General features: G+C 40.8%; 1 protein-coding gene across 1 annotated transcript in view; it reads right to left on the minus strand.

Annotated features, from left to right (window-relative positions):
- Nucleotides 1-14,120, minus strand: part of ptpn9a (protein tyrosine phosphatase non-receptor type 9a) — a 30,106-nt gene extending 15,986 nt beyond the window's left edge. Inside the window, exons 1-2 of the mRNA XM_063479225.1 lie at nucleotides 13,529-14,120; nucleotides 340-483 (exon numbers count right to left, since the gene is read on the minus strand). Of these exons, the coding sequence (XP_063335295.1) occupies nucleotides 340-483; nucleotides 13,529-13,561 (177 nt within the window). The 5' untranslated portion in view covers nucleotides 13,562-14,120. The remainder of the gene's footprint in view (nucleotides 1-339; nucleotides 484-13,528) is intronic.
- Between the last annotated feature and the right edge of the window lie 5,955 nt (nucleotides 14,121-20,075).

The following is a 20,075-nucleotide window of genomic DNA, read 5'->3' on the forward strand; positions in this document are numbered from 1 at the left end:
ATCTTGGGGGAAAAAACAAAACAAAACACAATTTCCATTTGGATTATGGGAAAATTAGAAAGCAGAATAGAAATGTAAAGATCATATGCATACTTCCACATTTGTATGATCATTGTAATATTAGCACGCATGGCAGATTTTCCCTCGTGTTGTGGAAGCTTGATTAAAAGCTCACATAAATCATTTCATGTTAGCGTGGAAAAAAAAAAAAAAGCAAAAAAAAAAAAGCCAGGATACGCTGCAAGGATGGAGAACTGCCGTTTTAGGTCGCTGAGCTGTTGACCTTGAATATTTGTTCCAGAGTGCTGCAGCAGCATCGTCGTCTCCTGACGCCCTTACCCTGTAACTGTGGAACAGCTCGATGGCTCGGAGGACGTCAAACTTGCGAGCCATGAGGAACTTGACGGCCAATTCCCTGGACAGCGGAGACACTCCATGCTGACTGGTCCACTTGTTGATTTCCTCCAGAAACTGCCTGGTAGCCTGAAACACACACAGATGTTGTCAGAAAACTCTGCTGTCCCAAAATCTGAGGGTCAAGCAGGAAGGAAGTGAAACTGGGGGTTTGAACTTGATACATCCTCAAAGGAAGTGCCATCTACGGCCCCAGAGATTATTTGATGCAATGTTATGGCCTGCTGCAGTGGGGGATATGCTGCTGTACATCCTTGAGAATGAAGTAAAGAATGTAGCAACAAGCAGAAAGAAGATGCAGTAAACATTTACACCAAAATGAACACAAAAGTGGAGTGACACATGCAAATGGACACATGTACATTACGGGGAGACATTTGTTGCTCGAAATAAAACTCGCAGCCTGAAGCATGAGCGGGGGAAGATAACCGAATCCTGCAAACTGGTGTTTATGACATGAAGCTGCTTTAATGACAAGGCTGCACAGACTTTTAATAGTACTTGGCAGTGAAGTTACTTGTCTAGCTGTGGAGCACCAGCTTTTTTAAAAGAAAACAAAACACAACACGGGTAAAGCCGTGTGTCCTGAGCTTGCTCAAACTGAAAGGTGTGTTTGCCTTGTTCAAAGAAATGGAACTGCGTGTCAGCATTATTCTTTCAAGAGAAGATGATTAATTGGCCATCCAACTCTGCATCTGAGGTGAAGATGATAATTGGTTTCTTAGGAAATCTGGCTGCAACTACAGGAAAGAACCTTTAATGGACCGAAACAGAATGGCAAGAAGCGTGAAAACAGCAACTGATGTTATGATTACTGGGGGTTATCTGGCATTAATGCCCAATATTTGCTCCCCTTTTGTGGTCTCTGCTAACAGTAAGGGAAACATCTGGCTCTTTAGCTCCCAAACACTCCATATTTTCATTAGCCTTTTGTTAACTTTGTCTATGTGCCACATGGTGCTGAGCAGGTACAGCCAGCTGAAAACTGCTGCAGCCAAAAATGACACCATGAGTGATGAAAATGAGCCAAAACGCGAACGCTGCATGCACCAACTCCATAAAGCTCTGCACAGCTGCAGGGAACTGCAAACTCACGGCACTCCTCTGTGGGATCGTCACATGTGATACCTATAAATATGTTTTTATAACTTCCTTAAGTAACAAAGTTCTCTCCCTTTTAAAAAGTGTGCTTTCAGCATTGTGATACCTTTAATGTCTTGCTGGCTTCATGCTGCACTTGTAATTTAGAAAAATGTGTTTAACTTCGAGGCCTTCAGCTCATCTTGGAAGTAACTTCTGCATTTAGCCTGCAGTCATTCAGGGGCTTCCTGCCTCTCCCCTCTTATTATATACACTCCCTCAGCCCCCCCTCCCCTCCCACTCTCTGCGTTAGCGAGTCAGCACCAAGTGAATCCTTCAAAAAGGCAACAGGAGGAGGCAATGAAAGCTCACGCTTTCAGAAAACACAGGGTTCCGCTTCTCTGCTCAGGCACGGCAGCAGTGGGGCACGCTCGGGAGACAGGAAGTCAAGTTCAGGGAATCCGCGGCTCTTCAGGAATACAGAACGATCCCTGATGAGCGCCGAGCCTGAAGACAGGATGCCACTGTCTCCCCTCGGCAGAGCTGGTGCTTTCAAAAGCAGGAGGGCCTGCAGCTTTTGCTCTGTTCAAGAGGCCTTAGCATGCAAGGGATGAGGGATGATTGCACCTGACAGGGCTGAGGCCTGTTGACATCCGATTCTCATGGGAAAAAAAAAGTGGAAGGGAAGCGGGGGAGGGTATAATGAGTTATGAGGTTTTCACTGTAGAGAAGATACAATGTGTCATAAAATGTGGGAATGGCCAACAGAGAACAGCAAGGAAAATAAAAATCCTGGAATGAGCCATTAAGATAAACCTGCTGCGATACTTCAGAATGTATGCACTTCATGGTACTTTCTTCTGAGCAGCTGAGGAAAAGCTGCCGACACAAAATTACTGCAAACTCATTAATGTATCCTACACAGAGATGCAAACAAAAAGGGGCCATTAAGGGTCCATTCCTCTAGATGTTTGCCCCGCCACATGCCTGCCTGGAATTCCTGCCACGGAAAAGTGACAACCGTGTCTGCAGATTTCTCTTGTGAATCCAGTATGCCAGATTCCAAACAACAGGGTCTAGGATTTAGAGAGATGGAAAACAAACAAAATAAAAATAAAAAAAATAACAAAAACAATCTGTCCATTATTGGTCCAACAACCAGAAAAACAAGCGAAACCAAAAAGGTCCTGTTTTGGACCACGGAGCTAGGTCCAGTTTACCCAGTGCCCTTTGCAGATCTGTGTGATACACAAGCAGTGGACTTCGGACTAGTTTGTTTTGTTAGATATACCTCCTTCATTAAAAGATACTGGAAATCAGAGGTGGGACCAAGTCATTGTTTTGCAAGTCTCAAGTCTTTATCCTCAAGTCACAAGTCAAGTCTCAAGTAATGTCAGGCAAGTCAGAGTCGAGTCTCAAGTCACTGGTGTAAAAGTCCGAGTAAAGTTACAAGTCTGAAACTTTGAATTTCAAGTCCTTTCGAGTCTTTCAAAAAAAAAAAAAAAAAAAAGAATGTTGCAGTTATATGCTAAATGTAAATATTAGACCATGTAATTTTTAAATCTGTGTTTTTCTCAACACATGACGAAATAGTGAACTTAGAAAATATACACAAATTGTGAAATTGCACCTCTATAAAATGCAGCTCAATTAAACTTAGCTCCAAGAACAATTTTCACCGACAGTTCTGAGATAAGCTGCATGTTATTCTTGGATGCGCTTGTAGGACCGGCTTTAAAATCGCATGACAAAAATATCATACACATTTAAAAAAAAAAACAAAAAAAACAAAAACAAAAACAAAACAAAACAAAAAAAAAAACAAAAAACTGTATCACCAACGTAGCCTGGACAACATTTGCTAGTTAGATGAAGTCAGCTATCTCATCATAGCAAAAGAGAAGGACCACCTACTGTTCTTTATGCAACTTCAACTGTCGGAGAAAGTTGGAAGTTGTTCCATCTCTGTCTGTGATTCTCTTCTTGCATGTTTTGCATATTGCATTTCGGTTTTTTGTTGACTACTTCATAGTTTATGTACCTGAAAAAAATAACTCCTTGCAGCATTTTTGAGCGTTACCCCCCCCCCTTTTTTTTTTTTTTTTTTTTTTAAAATCTGGTTAATTTGATCGGCTGTGCTACAGCTCACGCACACATATGTACAGAGTGTGGTTTGAATAAATGAATTGAATTAATGGTGCACACTTTCTATATAATATGTGTGTTAAATTTTATATTTGGGGTGAAAAATCAAGTCTTTTCAAGTAAACCGGTTCAAGTCCAATTCAAGTCCCAGGTCATTGGTGTAAAAGTCCAAATCAAGTCACAAGTCTTAGAACATTTTTTCAAGTCAAGTCTAAAGTCATAAAATTAATGACTCGAGTCTGACTCGAGTCCAAGTCATGTGACTCGAGTCCACACCTCTGCTGGAAATATTTGCAGGGAAAACTGCGATAAATCTACTCAGCGATAACAAGAAAAAATACAATTTTAACATACTCGTGATGCGCAAGTGGGCTTGACGAGCGTAGTCCTCAGTCAAAGCAAACGCATTTGACGCAACTCGCAACTTTAAAGAAAATGATCCAGATTCATAACATTTATTGGCTTCTTCCTCTGGCCTCCACCTCTCCAGCACATTTCATGACATTCAACGTGGGATGTTTCCTTTGCTTTGGCTCCGAGTACAGCTATTTCCTAATATTACAAATTCTAGTCTACAAATCTAAAAGTACAACAGGTATTTAATATGGGCCTTGTGCTCCTTGTTGTTGCTGCAATGTTAAGCGTTTGTGCTCTTTTGTTGGCCAAAGACAACTTCCTGTCAGATTACCTTCAGGTACACTGAGGTTTCCAAAAACTTCAGCGGTCTGACAGCTGCTCTTAGCCTTTTAAGGACAGCCTGTCAACTCCAGGTGGTGACCCTGTGTTCCAGTAGAAGCCAGTCGTGTTTGGCTTTTCTGCACTGGGGCCATATCCGCCAAGAGTGGAATTTGAGGATGAACCAGTTTGTTTTCATGATAGCGCACCGGATTGCTGTGGAAGACTCACTGCGGAGGAGTGACTTATTCAATTCCTGGAGGATGCATAAATATTTGGCTGACTTGCCCCACTTCTGAAATAACTGGAGATTTTCTTTATTCCTTGAAGTTCAATTATTTAAAAAAAAACAAAAAACAAAAAACAACAACACACCACCAAAAACACACCACTTGATTCGAGCTTATGTGTCCTGCCATAGCCAGAGGGGTTTCTGTGAGCACAGAATGAGTTTGTATCTAGTCACAAGTCATCCTGACTGCAGAGAGAAACATTTTCTGGCCTGACGTTACATAATCCTATTTTTGTTGTGAGTGTTGTTCGCTGGTTGTGGCGGACGATGACACACAATAACTAATTGATCAGATTTGCTGTGGTTGCGACCTGCTGTGTTGGGAGTTAACAGATGAAGTTGTGATTGATTATTAGCGCTAAAAGCAAAGATCCACTTGTACAAACATGTTACAACACCCCACCCTAAAGGGGTCACTGCTACAGGAAATCACTACAGGAAGATGGCTGCTATAGGGAGAAAGGGGCTATAATCAGCAGCAGTCAGGAGTTAACAGATTCAATATAGTAATGAACCATGATATCACTTTCACACCTTTATAATCCTGCACTTTGCATTGTGGAAATCATTACTGATAGCAGCATACTGGCAATGCATTCATTTAGTCAGCATTTCCACTTTGACAACTGAAAGTTGATTAACATACATTATCCTCTACACTCCTATTTTCTGTATGATCCAAATGTCATGCCACTCGATTATTATTATAGTACATTCCCCTACATTCATTGACAACCTTTATTCTATGCTGCTTCAACCCACGTTCTTCTAAGACTAAGGCTCCTGCCACAACTGCCCACCATGCTACTAGCATGCATGTTTTCTTCTGTCCAGTCATCAGTAGAAAAACAGTATTTAGTAAACCAGGATCAAAAACTCTTAAGTGGACAGAAAAACAAACCACTGTTTGCATAAACTTTGCCTGATGAGGGTCTGAGGCCCAACATGTTATAAGTAAAACAAGTCAATTCTTTCTGTGCATGTTTACTTAAAATAAGCTTACAGTAAACAATAATATTTGCTCCATATTGATATAATGGCATCAGAAAGTTGCTGCAGATTTGTCGACTGCACAACCATTATGTGAAGGTGCTCTATTGGATTGAGATCTGGTGATTGTGGAGGTCACCTGAATACAGTGTCACATTCAAGATCCAAGTTTTGTGACATGCTCTGTTATCCTGCTGAAAGCAGCCATCAGGAGATGGGGATGGACATGGTCAGCAACAAAATCTAGGTAACTTAAGGTGTCTAAAGGATGCTCAGTTGCCATTAAGAGACCTAAGTGTGTCAGGAAAATATCCCTCACACTATTATACAACCAGCCTGAAACGGTAATACAAGGGAGATGGCTCCATTTTTTCATATTCTTTATGCAAAATTTTTCCAATTTTTTATTGTCCAATTTTGGTGAACAAGTATCATCTACTTCAAAGTTTAACATGTTGTGGGTTCAGAGATGCTCTTCTGCACACCGTGGATGTAACAAGTGGTTATCAGACAAGCCAACTCACCCTCACCTCAAATTTCTTCTGTTGTCCAATTAGCCTCAATTTCCTCTTTCTTAACTGACAGTTGTGACACCCACGTGGTCCCCTGCCACTGTAGGCCATCTGCTCCAACGTTCAATATGTTGTGGCTTCGGAGATGCTCTTCTGCACACCTCTTGTTGTAACAAGTGGTTATTGAGTCACTGTCGCCTTCCCATCAGCTTAATGTTTTCAGACCAGTCTCTGTATCCCCCTCCCACTTCTCTTCCGCATCCTGATGCTCACTTTGAACTGCAACAGGTTCTTATTGATCAGTTCTTCATGCCTAAAATGCACCGAGTTGCTGCCATATGGCTGATTAGAAACTCTCATTAACCAGCAGTTGAATGGTACATAATGAAGCACCTGATTAATGTGCAAACTATAATTTTCACATGTACCACAATGCTTGGTTATAAGAACTGGTCCTGAATGTTTCAGTACTGACATCAATAATCAGTCCACTGTATTTATAATCCGAGAAGGATTCGTGGTGACTGTATCAGTGTGTCAGCTTATATTTTATGGAAGGATTACTGAAAACAGTGCTGCAGGGGTGTCTGCAGTGTCATGTCACACTTTGATCTTAGGAACAAGGCTGATGCATTTCTTCATCATTCCCCCCCCACCCCCGGATTTCATGGCTGCCCTTCACATGGTTTTTCCAGCATTTATTTGATTACAGATGCCATGCTAATCTATTTACAAATGTAGGACTGCTGTTGCCAAGCGCCTTCGATTCACTTCACTGAGTCCCATTTGGCACGAGTCCATACCAAAACAGGAAGTCAATAACGTCACTATCTCCCTATTCCTACTTTCCCTCACTCTGCTGCTTCCGGGGAGTAGACTCTACTCAACACACACACACACACACACACACACACACACACACACACACACACTCTGTAACTCATAAAGTCCCCCCACCCCCCAACCCAGAGTCTAGTGGAAATACTTTTAACAGCTGCCTTTAGAATGAAGTACCACTACACCAGTGTATACTCCCAAGAGAGCAACCAAACCACACAATACACACACACACACACACACACACACACGGCTGTAGATGTAATGAGGGCGTCCGGTACCCTAGCAGGGGCCCTGGCTCACACAGGAAATGGAGTAGGCAGATAAGGAGCTTTCTGCTGGCCAGATGATGAGGAGTCGGTGGAAAGAGAAAGCACGAGCATGACTGGCACCGAGAAGTAGTATATATGAGAAATCGAGCTTCTGCAAACTCATTGTTATTCCACCACAGTAACTGCACTGCTCTGCTGACGCTGGATTTCGAAATAATTGGGTACGCTTAACAGCGAGATAACTTCAACTGGTTATGTTTAAACCAGAAGCTGATGAAATCTTACATAATCTAATACGACAGCCATACATAAACCCCTACCTTCATGAATGAGTTAGACTGCTGTTGATTCAACTTGAATTTATTTTTAGAGGCAGCAGTCTGTGGTGCTTTTTTTTTTTTTTTTTTTTTTTTTTTTTTAAACTGAATTATATTGAGAAATGTCCTCTACTATCTCGAGTATTATCAGTGACATCAATGAGGTGGAAAAAATACCAGAAACTGTACGACAACCCATAGAGGATCAAACACTGATTTCTGAGAACGGATGGCTATGCTAACTTTACATTTAACACCCCCCCCCCCCAAAAAAAAACCCAACAACTAATCTTTAAATGTAAATAAATGTGGAATGCATTTGTTTGCAAATCATATAAACTCTGTATGTAATTGAGAAAAGCACAAAGACAGTTTTGGGTCTTTGCATTTCATGATGCATGAACTATCTGGACTGCAGGCAGGCCACCTTAGCAGCCAGTCTTACTACTCAACCCTACTGCTGCAATATGTGCAGAATGTGAATGACATTACAGTTCTTGGGTAAACAAAGCCGTCCCAGAAAGAAGGGAAAACCTGTGTGGCAGTAAATGTTTAAAAACCTGTTTATAACATTCATGTCGCCTTCACAGATCTCCAAGTTACCAATGTCAGTGGTCATTGCAGGCTGTATGTTGACAAATTATCCAGATAGCAGCATCCATGACTTCCAAATCAAAATTCCAAATTTTCATTCATCCACGACAGTTTTTCCACTTTGACCTCAGTCCATCTTTTATGAGCTGGGATCCTGAGAAGCTGATAGCATTTCTGGATCTCTCACATTGTGTTTTAACTCACATTTGTGAATGCAGTTTTTGGTATGTCTCCCATAGCCCACGCAGAAATTTTTTTTTTAACTCAGAAGAGCATTTGTTTTTAAATGCAGAGCTGCCCCAGGGCCCAAAAAAGAAAAATCAGGGCCAATAAATATTGGTTTTTGGCCTCGTGTGCAGGGATTTCTCTGGATTCTCTGAATCTGTTAATGATACCATGTACCACAGATAATGAAAAGCCTAAACTTTTACTTTGAGAAACATCCTAGTTAAACTGTTGCCCATGCGGTCTTTTGCAGAGCGCTGAGCCTCTTCCCATCTTCTGACTGAAAAGCCTTACAGGGATGTTCTTTTTATACCCAATCATATTACAAACTAACCTAATTATTTCTGAGATGTTCCACCAGATTCCTCCCTTCCTCCCCCCACAGTACACAGACTTTACAGTCTTTCGTGGCCCCAGTCTCAGTTTATCTGATCATTCATCTCGGTGCTATTTTCAATTACATTTCTATTTACATTTTTACACACATGCTATTTTTTCCTGGAAACAGCCAATACTGAATAGCACATCACAAACACATACTGAACTGCACAACTGTCATGTAGGGCGTATTGTACAGTTGCTTTGTATATCAAGTAGGGCTGATAATGCCTATGCATTAGTGCTGCGCTATACTGCATATTTAGGCAAACTGTATAGGGGAGAGCAATGTGTCATGATTTATGAGATGAGTCACATTTAATTTGAAAAACTCTGAACACATTTTAATGACCACTAAATCATTGATTTACTGTGATCACTTTCCATGATAATTAGCCAACACAACACACCTTTCAGCTTTCCGTGCATTTTGAATGTGCTCCCGTCTCTAAAGGATTTTGGGTCAAATTCTGTTTAATTGTGCGACACGGTATTAATAAAATCGATGTGACAGTCAACACCAAAACGGTCAGACATCCATTTCCAAAAAATAAAACATTTGATAATAAGAATAATTCAGAATTGATAATCAGAGATTTTAATATAATACACCAGTTTTAGGGTGGGCACTTTAGTTATCAAATCTGAGGCAGAGGCTCACTAATGTTGAGCAAACTTTACAAAATAAGTTAAATAACAGTTTGCGAGGAGAAAGAAGAAACATGCACGACACTGGTTCAGTCTCTTTACCACATAGAGGAAGTCAACCAAATCATCAAGCACTTAAAGTAGCATTTTTCAATACAGAAAGTGGAAAATCCTTTCTGTATGCTAGAGCATATAGTTAGGACTGGATCAGGTGATCCTGAATCCTCCCTTTGTTATGCTGCAATAGGTGTAGGCTGCTGGGGGACTCCCATGATGCATTCAGTATTTCTTCTTCAGTCACCTTTCTCCCTATGCTTGCTCATAGGGAGTCATGACTGTTGTAGGGTCTACCTTACAATATAAAGCGCCCTGAGGTGACTGTTGTGATTTGGTGCTGTATAAATAAAATTGGGGGAAAAAAACAAAACAAAACCCTTCTGATCCTGTGCAAGCCATGTTTAGAGCGAAATGAATCCTGTCAAATACTACTATACATATCAATAAATACGTTCTTTAGAGCATCTACTGACATTTTAAGTATGCACACAAAGCTTCCATTAAATGCATGTAAAATTATCCATCCATCCATTCTCTTTCACTTATACTTATTAGCAATGTTCCCTCTAAGCTGCGCATGTGCGCAATTGCGCACTGCTGGCACGGTCTCTGCGCACAGAAAATCTGTGTTGCGCACAAAAAAATCTAACCTGATTTGAAATTAAAATTAATACTTTAACAATTCTGTTTTGCAGTGTTAGTCAGTAAGTGACTGGCTGCTCCTGTATGGGATTAGAACGATGCCACCTTATCCCATAGTCCAGTCAATGATGCGATTCGTATATACGCAGCTAATCAACGTGGTTGACAGGCTATGACAGCGTCCTTATGTGCCGACACCGGTGTTTTAGCTAGCAAAGCGGCGTGGCTGATGTGGAGTGAAGCCACGTTAATGACAACGTGTACAACCATTGGAGATGTGAGCAGGACAGACGGAACAACTGACGGGAAAAGTGTGGACTTTATACCAGTTTTTAAATTGTGTTGATAGGCCACGTAAAACCAGAGTTATGATAAAAATATCTGCAATGTTTGGTTTTCTTCCTGAATACTATCGTTGTTTATACTTACTGCGGGAAGAAACTGTAAAAACGGCGTTTTATAAGGAAAAAGGCTCGAAAGCCTGTGAGCAAAAACAAACTCCACCCCCCTTTCGTATTCGTCCAAAAAAGTACCATGTCGACCAATCCAAAAAATGATATGGCAACGTGGCATCTAGTTGTTAAGCAACGGGGGGGAAGTTTTAGGAGTGACGGCGGTGTTTGAGATGTAAGAGATTTGAGACGTTTAGCGCAAATCTTGTGTAGTTAGTGTGTAGTGTAGTTTTTGTTGTGTGTGTCAGAACAATGAGGCGACTGCTGAATGTTACAGGTGTTACAGCAGTGATACATCTCCTGTTGTCAGGCCTGCAGGTATCAGGCTGTTGTTCTCCTTTATCTCATAGTGGACAGAAATTATTTTTGGAGTGGCACAAATAATTTGTGTGGCATCAGATTTGATGCAGAACAGCTGATTGTTCTGTAAATAGTTTGAAATGTTTTTTTTAAAAACACCTTGGCTGCATTTAAAAAAAAATAGCTGCAAAAAACTTTGTTGTTTGCAAAACTGAGTTACTTTTTTTAAAGAAGTAACTATATAATTAATTGCCCAGCATTGGTCATTATATACTGTATTTTGCAGACAGAGTTACAGGACTCTCTCCCAGACCACAGACTCATAATACAAGTCAGAGCTTTATTTAAAAAAAAAAAAAAAAAAAAGTTGTGTTTTCAAACTTGGAGTTCAAGTTATTTTTACTTCCAATAGTGTTAACATACTACACAGGTCATGAACAAGATTTTTTTTTACATTTTCATTGTAAGTGAGCTAAAGCAGTTAATTAAAAGTAGTCTAACATAAATGTAAATGCTGTAATTTGATTATTTTAATAAACCATGTAACTTGGATGGATTCGATGCTGGCGTGACCACAGTGCACACGTCTGATGTCGCTCACAGTGGTCCAAGGGATCGCTCAGGGAGTTTGTGTGTTCGCTCAGACACGTGAAAAATTAGAGGGAACATTGCTTATTTTAGGGTTGTGGGGAGGCTGGAGTCTATCCCAGCTGCCATAGGGCGAGAGGTGGGCTACACCCTGGATGGGTTGCGTGACTGTCACATGACTAACACAGACAGACAACCATTCAGACCTATGAGGAGTTTAGAATCACCACTTAACATAACCCCACTGACTGCATGTGTTTACACTGTGGGAGCAAGCCAGAGTACCTGGAGAGAACCCACCTAGACACTGAGTGAGAAAAAAAAAAAATCATTATCAAAGAATATGGGCAAAACGGAAGCAACACTCCCTTTATAATTTTGTTGACCTTGACTATAGGTCCACTCTTGCCCGTTTGTTTTCCTCTCTCTGCTGTCTAAACTGTAACAGTGAAGCAGAACTTACAAACCAATGAAAGGCATAAACTGAGCCTCATTTATAACAATATTCAGACTGACTACAGGCTGCTACTGGACGTAAACTTCCTTCCGACTTGCTCTCACCTGGATCAGGAGCTGTACTGTAGACAAACAATGAAGCGCAGAACCGGAATAGAAATCTTTAACAAACTAAAAAGTGTGCAAATAAAGTACATCAGCTCCTTTGCTGGTATATCACTAGTTGCCAGCAGACTAGTGGCTCGAAAAGCTAAAATTAGCAAATAATCTCTGGTGATTTAGGCTACATTAGCTAAGGTTTTTGACACCATTTAGTTTTTCAATCTGCATCACTGATTTGTGTCATGAAATTACCCCTGCATATTCTTTCTGGTGCAGCAACTCAAGTCTTATCTAGAGTATTAATGACAAACCACACTGCTGAAGCAGCAACGCCTCTGTGAGAGACTGAATCATCATGGCACCAAGAACACTGGGCAGTTTTCTTTAGGGGTGGTGTGATGAAATTTAGGGATGCTTGAGCACCCCTAAAAAGAGTCTGAACTCGCCTATGTAAGATACCGATACCGTCGATATTTCGATCTGCACACCTCTACCATTCATGCATAATTCTACTACTACACTCTGTTTTATAGCTAGGTCTGTAAAACATTTCCCATCCTCATATCATTAAATACTTGAAATCGCAGGAATATTCAACTCAAAAATCACAAGTCAAAAAAAGAGCAAACAAGCAAATCTTTACACTTGAGGACCTGTTCAGACATTACCTCAATAAACAAACAAAAACAAAGGCTGGCTGCTTATTTGTCCATCATCTAAGGGATTTATCAAGCAAATCCTTCTGCTCCAATAATCAAGAGTCTCATCATTCCTAGAATAAACGCTCCGTTCTTCGGGCTCCGAGTTCTTGAAGCCTAGAATGAGCCAATAGGCCAATTCCTGTTCTTGGAATAGTTTTCTCAGAATTCTCCCACTTCTCACTACTTCCAAGGCACGAAGTAGAAAAACAGGCCAATAATATCGAAAACGATATGATGACTTAAAGCTGGTGTTTAAGAGTGTGGGGACAGAGTTTGCACGGCTATTTTTACTTAAAGCAAACAACAAAGTACTCAAATATTTGAGAGAAACGCACTTCCTCCATCCTTAACTTAGAAAGTGCGGCGATATGTGCGTTAAAATGTGCTCGGATGGCACGGCATGAGCATGCATGACTCTTTACGCTGAGCCAAGTTTCTACTGTGTACATTTTGTCAAAGACCGGCCAGCGTTTCCGACTCTCGCGGCCAAGCAGTTTCCCGTCAATATCACCGTGTTTAACTACGACACACGAAACAAACATGCCCCCCCTTCCCTTCCATTTTCTAGGGGGGCGATAAAGACAAGCTCGGCCTGTGCTGCAGCCCATCAGCTCAGCCGCTGACAGTGATGCAAAGAGAGCAGTAATGCGCCAGAAATCGATACAATATTTCCGCTCTGCATTCAGGACCGTTTTGGAGCACAGCCACCATTTGCGCACTCGCAGTACACAGGGCAAAAAAAGCCTCCAGGTAGAGTCTCGAGACTGAAAGATTTTTATTTATTTATTTATTGTTAGCCAACATAACCCAGAAACGAAGAAGTGTAAAAGACACGGACTCTCAGGGCCTACCTGCTCTTCCTCCGCTGATAAAGTAGCTGCCATGATTCCCGTCAAATCTTTGACCACTTCTTTTTTTTGTTTCCTTCCCGACACTGGTCCGTTTCATACAGCAGAGGATGGCGGTGATGTCGGTGTGTCTGTCCCTCGTGTGAAAAAACGGGGTTTGGAGGAGGAGGTGGAGGACGAGGGGGGTGTCCCTCTCGCTCACAAACTTGAAGGCATCTAAAAACGCCACAGTTTTCAGCCGAGTGTGTTCGCTCCTGATACCGCCTGCGATCGCGAAGCACGCGGGCCAATTAGCATAAATCTACCAGTCTACAAACTCGAGCGAGCCGCTGATGTGTCAGATTTCACCGAGAAGGAAATTAGAAATGGAAAAGGGAAGGAGGGGAAAAAAGCACGGCGCTCGGAACAGCCTAGACGAGGACTCGCTTCATTCAGCTCGGGTTCAGACCGTGTTTTGCAGCTCCTCCGCCTAACTTAGCACACGTCGGACTGCGGCTGCCCGCTGCCTCCTCCATGCCATGTATCGCAAGTTTTGAAGCTGTGAACCTCGCCTTTATGCTGTGAGACGGTGACACGCGCACGACCCTGAGCACCGCGAGAGACCGCAGGCTTTTCGCTCTGCGTATTGCTGCGCCCCCCCCTGGTGGATAAGTCGACAACATGACGAAAGCACACTGACCTCCGCCTTCATTCATAAAAATAGAAAACTAACAGGAAAAAACGCCACTCTTAGCATCGGTTAAACATAAAAGGATGCTTTACTTGAAAAAGAACACGTGAAAAGTGCGTTCAATGATATGTATTATTATATTATGTTTCCTGTAAGTACAAAATTTGACCTCAGTTAATCTCAATTTAGCTAATTAAGTGAGTAGTTTTGACTAGGGAGGCTATATTTCAAGTGCAATTTATAGTTTTTCAGCATTTATCCTAAAGCACCTGGAACTTTCTATTTTTATAATACTACTAATAATTCTAGCAAGTTTGAATGAACATTTAATGTTTTCTAGAGTTGGACGGATCAATCCAAATATATATAGTATCAAGAGCAATGCTGGCTTTACTTTTCTATCCTCTAAGTTAGGTATGGAGCCCACCAGTAAATTATTCTTTTGGAAATGGAAAAACATAAACCTCAAACATGCACTATGGTACATTTAAACCACAGAAGTTGACCCAAAGTGCATTAGAGACCTGTCTCTGTCACAGTTATGAACATACATGAACAGCTTGAATGTGTGTTTTGTTGTATTAACTAAATATCGTGGAAAGTAATCACAAGTAATCACACCCCTAAATAAGCTGCCTTTATAGGTTAAATGTGTCTGTATCGGTTTTGGTATCAGCAAGTCTGGCCCTGTAATAACTTACTTTCTAATATTTCTAAGGTAATGTAGGTAGGTAAAGAAGCAAAAGGTGTAAACGTCTAGCAGCTAGTGCCTTGCTAGCTGACTGAAAATATGTCTTTGCACGCTAGCTATATTTTCAGGTGAGGATGCAGGGCTATTTTTAAACATGTTAACTAAAAAATAGAATCTTAGTAACACACCTTGTTAAGTGTGAGGAGTTAACTGAAACTGATGGCTATTTTATGTAAGGGCTAGTGTAATTAAATTATTAGCTTAGCATATTTTAGCGTACAAGGTAGAGCTTTGTTAGCCCATCTTCTCTCCTCTGGTAAGACAAAACAATAATTTGAAAGTCTGGAGGCACTGCTCATTTCTTTATATTTTGCTTCCAAGGGTGCACATTTTCTTTTTTTGTTGTTGTTGTCGTTGTTTTTTTGTTTGTTTTTTTAAGTAGTATTGAGCAATAGTTATCCAGGCTGCTAAATTTTTCTTTGGACATTGGCTGGTTTCTCATTCATTTTCAGTCCAGTCATGCTGTTCATACATGTAACAGACAACTTAGCAAAGAACCAATTTTAATTTGTTACGAGCACCCTGTTGCAAAATCATACCAGTTGTTTAAGTTTCCTTAGTCAAATCTATGAAAAATGCCAACGATAACACAGTTTGACAGGCATTAAAATGATTTTCTGCATAAATAAAGTTATTCCCAAAGAGCCAAACACTTGGCATATCATGGCACGGTGTGCAGTGTCTCATAAAAAAAAAGACTAAGAAAATTGGACAAACAGAGGACATAAGAAGAAATAGTTCACCCCCCAAAAAACTAAACAAAACCCCAAACAAACAAACAAACAAACAAAAAAACCTATCCACAGCAGCAAAGACCCGAGACAGGATCTGAAAGATTCATTTGGCTCTGTAGTTGATCCATCCACTGTTCATCAAAACCTTTTCAGAAATGGTCTCAGTGGAGCGGTGGCTGCCAAGAAGCCATTCTTAAAGAGAGAAAATGTGAAGAAAACTCTGACGTAAATACTGAAAATTAGTGGCAACATGTCTTATGAAGAGATGATTCCAGATTTGAACATTTTGGTAAAAATGGTCATCAATAAGCACAGAAGAGGTCATGTAGAGGTACAACAGTGACTTTGTAAAGACATTTGTGAAATGCGGTGGAGGCGCTCTCTTAGTTTGGGGCTGCATTTTAGCCAGTAGTGTTGGACATCTTGTCAAAATCGATGGAATAATAAACTCAGAACAGTACTGTCAGATTGCAGTACCATCTGGAAACCATATGATTGGCATCAGCTTCATTTTTCAACATGAAAACGATCCCAAACACACTGTAAAAACATATCTGGATATTAAAAAACAAACGCACAAAAGAATGGAACGCCATCAGTCATGGATTGGCCTCCCCAGAGCCTCAACCACAACATTATTGAAGCAGTGTGTGATCATCTTAACAGAAAACAGAACAATAGACAGCCAATATCCAAAGAAGAGCTTTGAATGTCTGTCAAGGAGCCTGGAGAACTATTCCTGAAGATACTTAAAGAAATGACAAGAAAGCTGCCTCAGAGAGTTCAAGCTGTGTTGAGGATAAAGGTGGCCATACCAAATATTGACCCTCAAGCTTGTTAGAATTGTACTTACTTTATATACCTTATAAATTCCTCATATTCCATGCATGTTTGCACATAATTCAATAAACTGCTCCACCTATTTCTCATTTTTCTTGCAAAATATAAAGAAATAAGGGGTGGCTCAAGACTTTTGCACAGTGCTGCAGCTAATTTGTTTGTTGGACTCAAAGCTTTATTCCTGATTCAAGAACTTTAAATACTATTAATGAAGGGTTAACATTCCTTTTATTCTTTCCGCCATTGAGCTGGCACTGCGACCTCAAACAGCCTTTTCTCGGTTAAAAACACAATTAATCCAATGAGCAACACCAGAATCACCATTAGCCAGTAAGCACCATAGGTAGGACTAACAGCAATGTCATGGTGTTTGTTGAGTTTGTCAAGCTGTGCATTGCAACTTTCTTAAAGGTACATGCAATCTGAAGCAGAATGTTATTGTAATTTTCAGCCACTGTAATCTGCATTCATAGTGTGCAACTTTGTGCACATTTTTCATCAGCTATGAGTCTACATCACAGATGCACTCCCCAAACCAGCAATTCACATTATTAATGCATTACATAAAGTGGGAAGACACAAATAATAATATGAGCAGGCCCATCCATAATAGTTGGTTGCACTTATAGCAGTTTAATTAGTCAAACTCTCAACTCTTGCTTCCTTCTTGCTACATTATAATCTAGTAGAGTTTACAGGAAATGTATGACATCATAAGAATTAGAAATTACCCAACAGCACGATAAAGTCACTGTAACATGAGCCACAGACACAATACAGGTCTCCCTTGGAATATTATGGGCTGCTCATATAGTTCAGCAGGGAGGTTATTTCGAGCGCAGCCAGGAGATTGCATATACCACGAAGCTATTGAAGGCGATCATTTCACGCCTTTGGGTGTTTTAAAGAGACTGCAAAGGTAAAATGATGCAAAACAAAGTGAGAGGCCGGGCTTATCTCAACATAGGTAGATAGAGAAGGCAGGGAAGATGGCAGAGTGTTTGTCAACGTGCTTCTGTAGGCCATCAAATATAGGAACACTAAAATGCACGATTATTCCCCCCCACAATAAGCAAACTTGAAATACTGAAGCGTGAGAAAGTCTGGCTTGAAAACCAAAGGGAAAAGGGAGTGGACAACAATAGACTTCCTGTGAAACCAGCTGACATCATCCTTTGGGAAAATGTGATTGGTAAACCTTTAGCCCTTCCCCTTCATAGTGTCAATCTGACTAAAAGGAAAAAAAAAGGACGCAGTAAACCGTTTTACATACGCAGTATTGGACGCAGTATTGTTTTACATAATGTGGGTTAATGACACGAGCCACTTCAGGCTTTATACATCAAGTCTAAAATGGGTGCTAAATGGATTTTGCAAACACACAAACACACTTAGCCAAACTCTGTGAACCCAGTGCTGCATGAAGCTGTATGACGTTAGTGCCGTACGTGGGAACTGTGGAGATTTAATGACCTGAACAACAGTTTACACTCTTTTACTAACGTGGCACACAGATGAAGTTTGCTCTCACTGATATTACTGTCAGACGTGCAGAGAGAGAGAGAGATGTGCAGAAGAAACACAAATCTGCTTCACTCCTTAAATGTCTTGTAACAAGGTTTTCGTAAAGATCAGAGCATTTGGGGGGGGGGGGGGGGGGGGGGAGAGACTGACAGCACTATGAAAAGTGTATCTGTGAATTGGCAGGTGCTCGGTTCCTGGAAAGTACTGCTGAGTCATATCGGAATTCTTGCAGTAACCGCACATCTCGCTTTGCTCTGTTTGACATGTCTCTCAGTACAGAGGTGAAAGAGGAAGTATCCGACTGTACTCGATGAACTGCATTTGTCAATTTGCTCTGGATTACACAAGGCGTATTCTTTAGATTTTTGCAGAAACCTTTAACCGCAGATGCAAGAAAACTGGGGAATTAACTCTGCAAACACTTGCAGAAACGTTGCTTTTTTGCAGTTTTTCCAAATTATGGTTCATTAAAGAAAAAAAAAAATTAACTGATTCATCGTCACAAACCACATCATGCTTTCCAGGACTTATCGTGTGTAAATGTGGTATGCTGATCTTCTTTCAGCTGCATTGTACACTTAGTGATCTACGTTTCCCAGAATCAGTCTACCCCAGAGAAGCGTTGAAACGTGTTATTTTCACCTGTCAATGTTCCACGTAGGTGGCGAGAACAATAGTGATACCGCTGTAAGAGCAAGACAAGGAGAAAATTATGTTCTTTTTCCAGGTATAGAAAATGTGAGTGTTGATACAAATACATGACAGTTATGCTGGTCTATGGAGGCATCAAGGAGTGGATATAAAAGTGCCATTTTTATAAGACAATTCAAAAAACGAAACTATAACATGCTGTTTTTTTTTTTTTTTAAAGATTAGCATGCCCTGTTTCAAAGTCTATTTTTGTTACCAAAGCTTTATGCTCCAGTATCCTGTCCCCCTACAGTTGAACACACTTATCATGCATCATCTCTCCTATTATTTGGGTCAACCCACATCACTATGCCAATACAGAGCTGCAGGACATCTTTTTCAGGTTATGTTTTTCAGGCTGGGGAACACAGGATGGTAGAACTTTTAGAACATCTTTAGTAACACAGGACCTTGAAAAGTAAGAGCTGGGGCGCAAAGAACTCTGGGTAGAAACATATGGCACAGGACCATTTTTCATGTCTCACTGTTGCATCAGGAAGGGCATCCAATGAAAAAACTTGGCCAAAATCAAAAATGAAGACATTTTTGGAGGCTTGAGTCCTGTTTACAATTGACATATAATTAATAGCATTTTATAAAAAGATCATCAAACCAAGAGTCAAGCATAGTAATGATAGTGTGATGATTTGGGTCTGCTTTGCTGCTTCAGGACCTGGATGACTTGCCAGGTTATCTTTGTCTAATATTAACATTTCTTTGATGATCCGAAGCATGTAAGTGTGACAAATATGGAAAAAAAAGAAAGCGGGAAATGAGGCAAATAGATTTTTCACAGCACTGAACGTGAGGCTGGACACTAAAGGCCGGGTCGAGAGATCGAGTTGAAAAGGACGTGCAAGAAGGCTAGAGTAGTTTAAGGACAGAAACTGAAATTCGCTAACAAGTGAAGTTACCTTGTTGGGAAGATGGAGTACTCTGAGGAACTGATAAGTGTAGAAAATGAGAGTGTGAGAAAGACGGATGGAGGACAGTTAGTAGATCATGAAGTGTAGATGATTAGTAAATGAAAACGTGAGGGCAGCTACAAAGAGGATGAAGTGGTGAAGTGAAGACATGAGGAAGAGAGTGCAGGCAGGATGTGGTGGGTGTAGACAGGTGTCAGGGGTGATTTTTGACAGAAGGATACAGTGAAAGGAAAGGTTTACAAAGGGGTAACGAAACTTGTTATGATGTGTGGTTTGGACACAAACTGACAAAAAAAATATATGAAAAAACAGAAGGCCGAGCTGGAAGTGGCAGAGTTGAAGAGTTGACCACAGAGACGATTCGTGTAGGTAGTAAAGGAGGACATGCGAAGGGTTGGTATGTCAGAAAAGGAGG

This window comes from Pelmatolapia mariae, linkage group LG7 (genome assembly GCF_036321145.2).
Source record: "Pelmatolapia mariae isolate MD_Pm_ZW linkage group LG7, Pm_UMD_F_2, whole genome shotgun sequence".
Classification (NCBI taxonomy): Eukaryota; Metazoa; Chordata; class Actinopteri; order Cichliformes; family Cichlidae; genus Pelmatolapia; species Pelmatolapia mariae.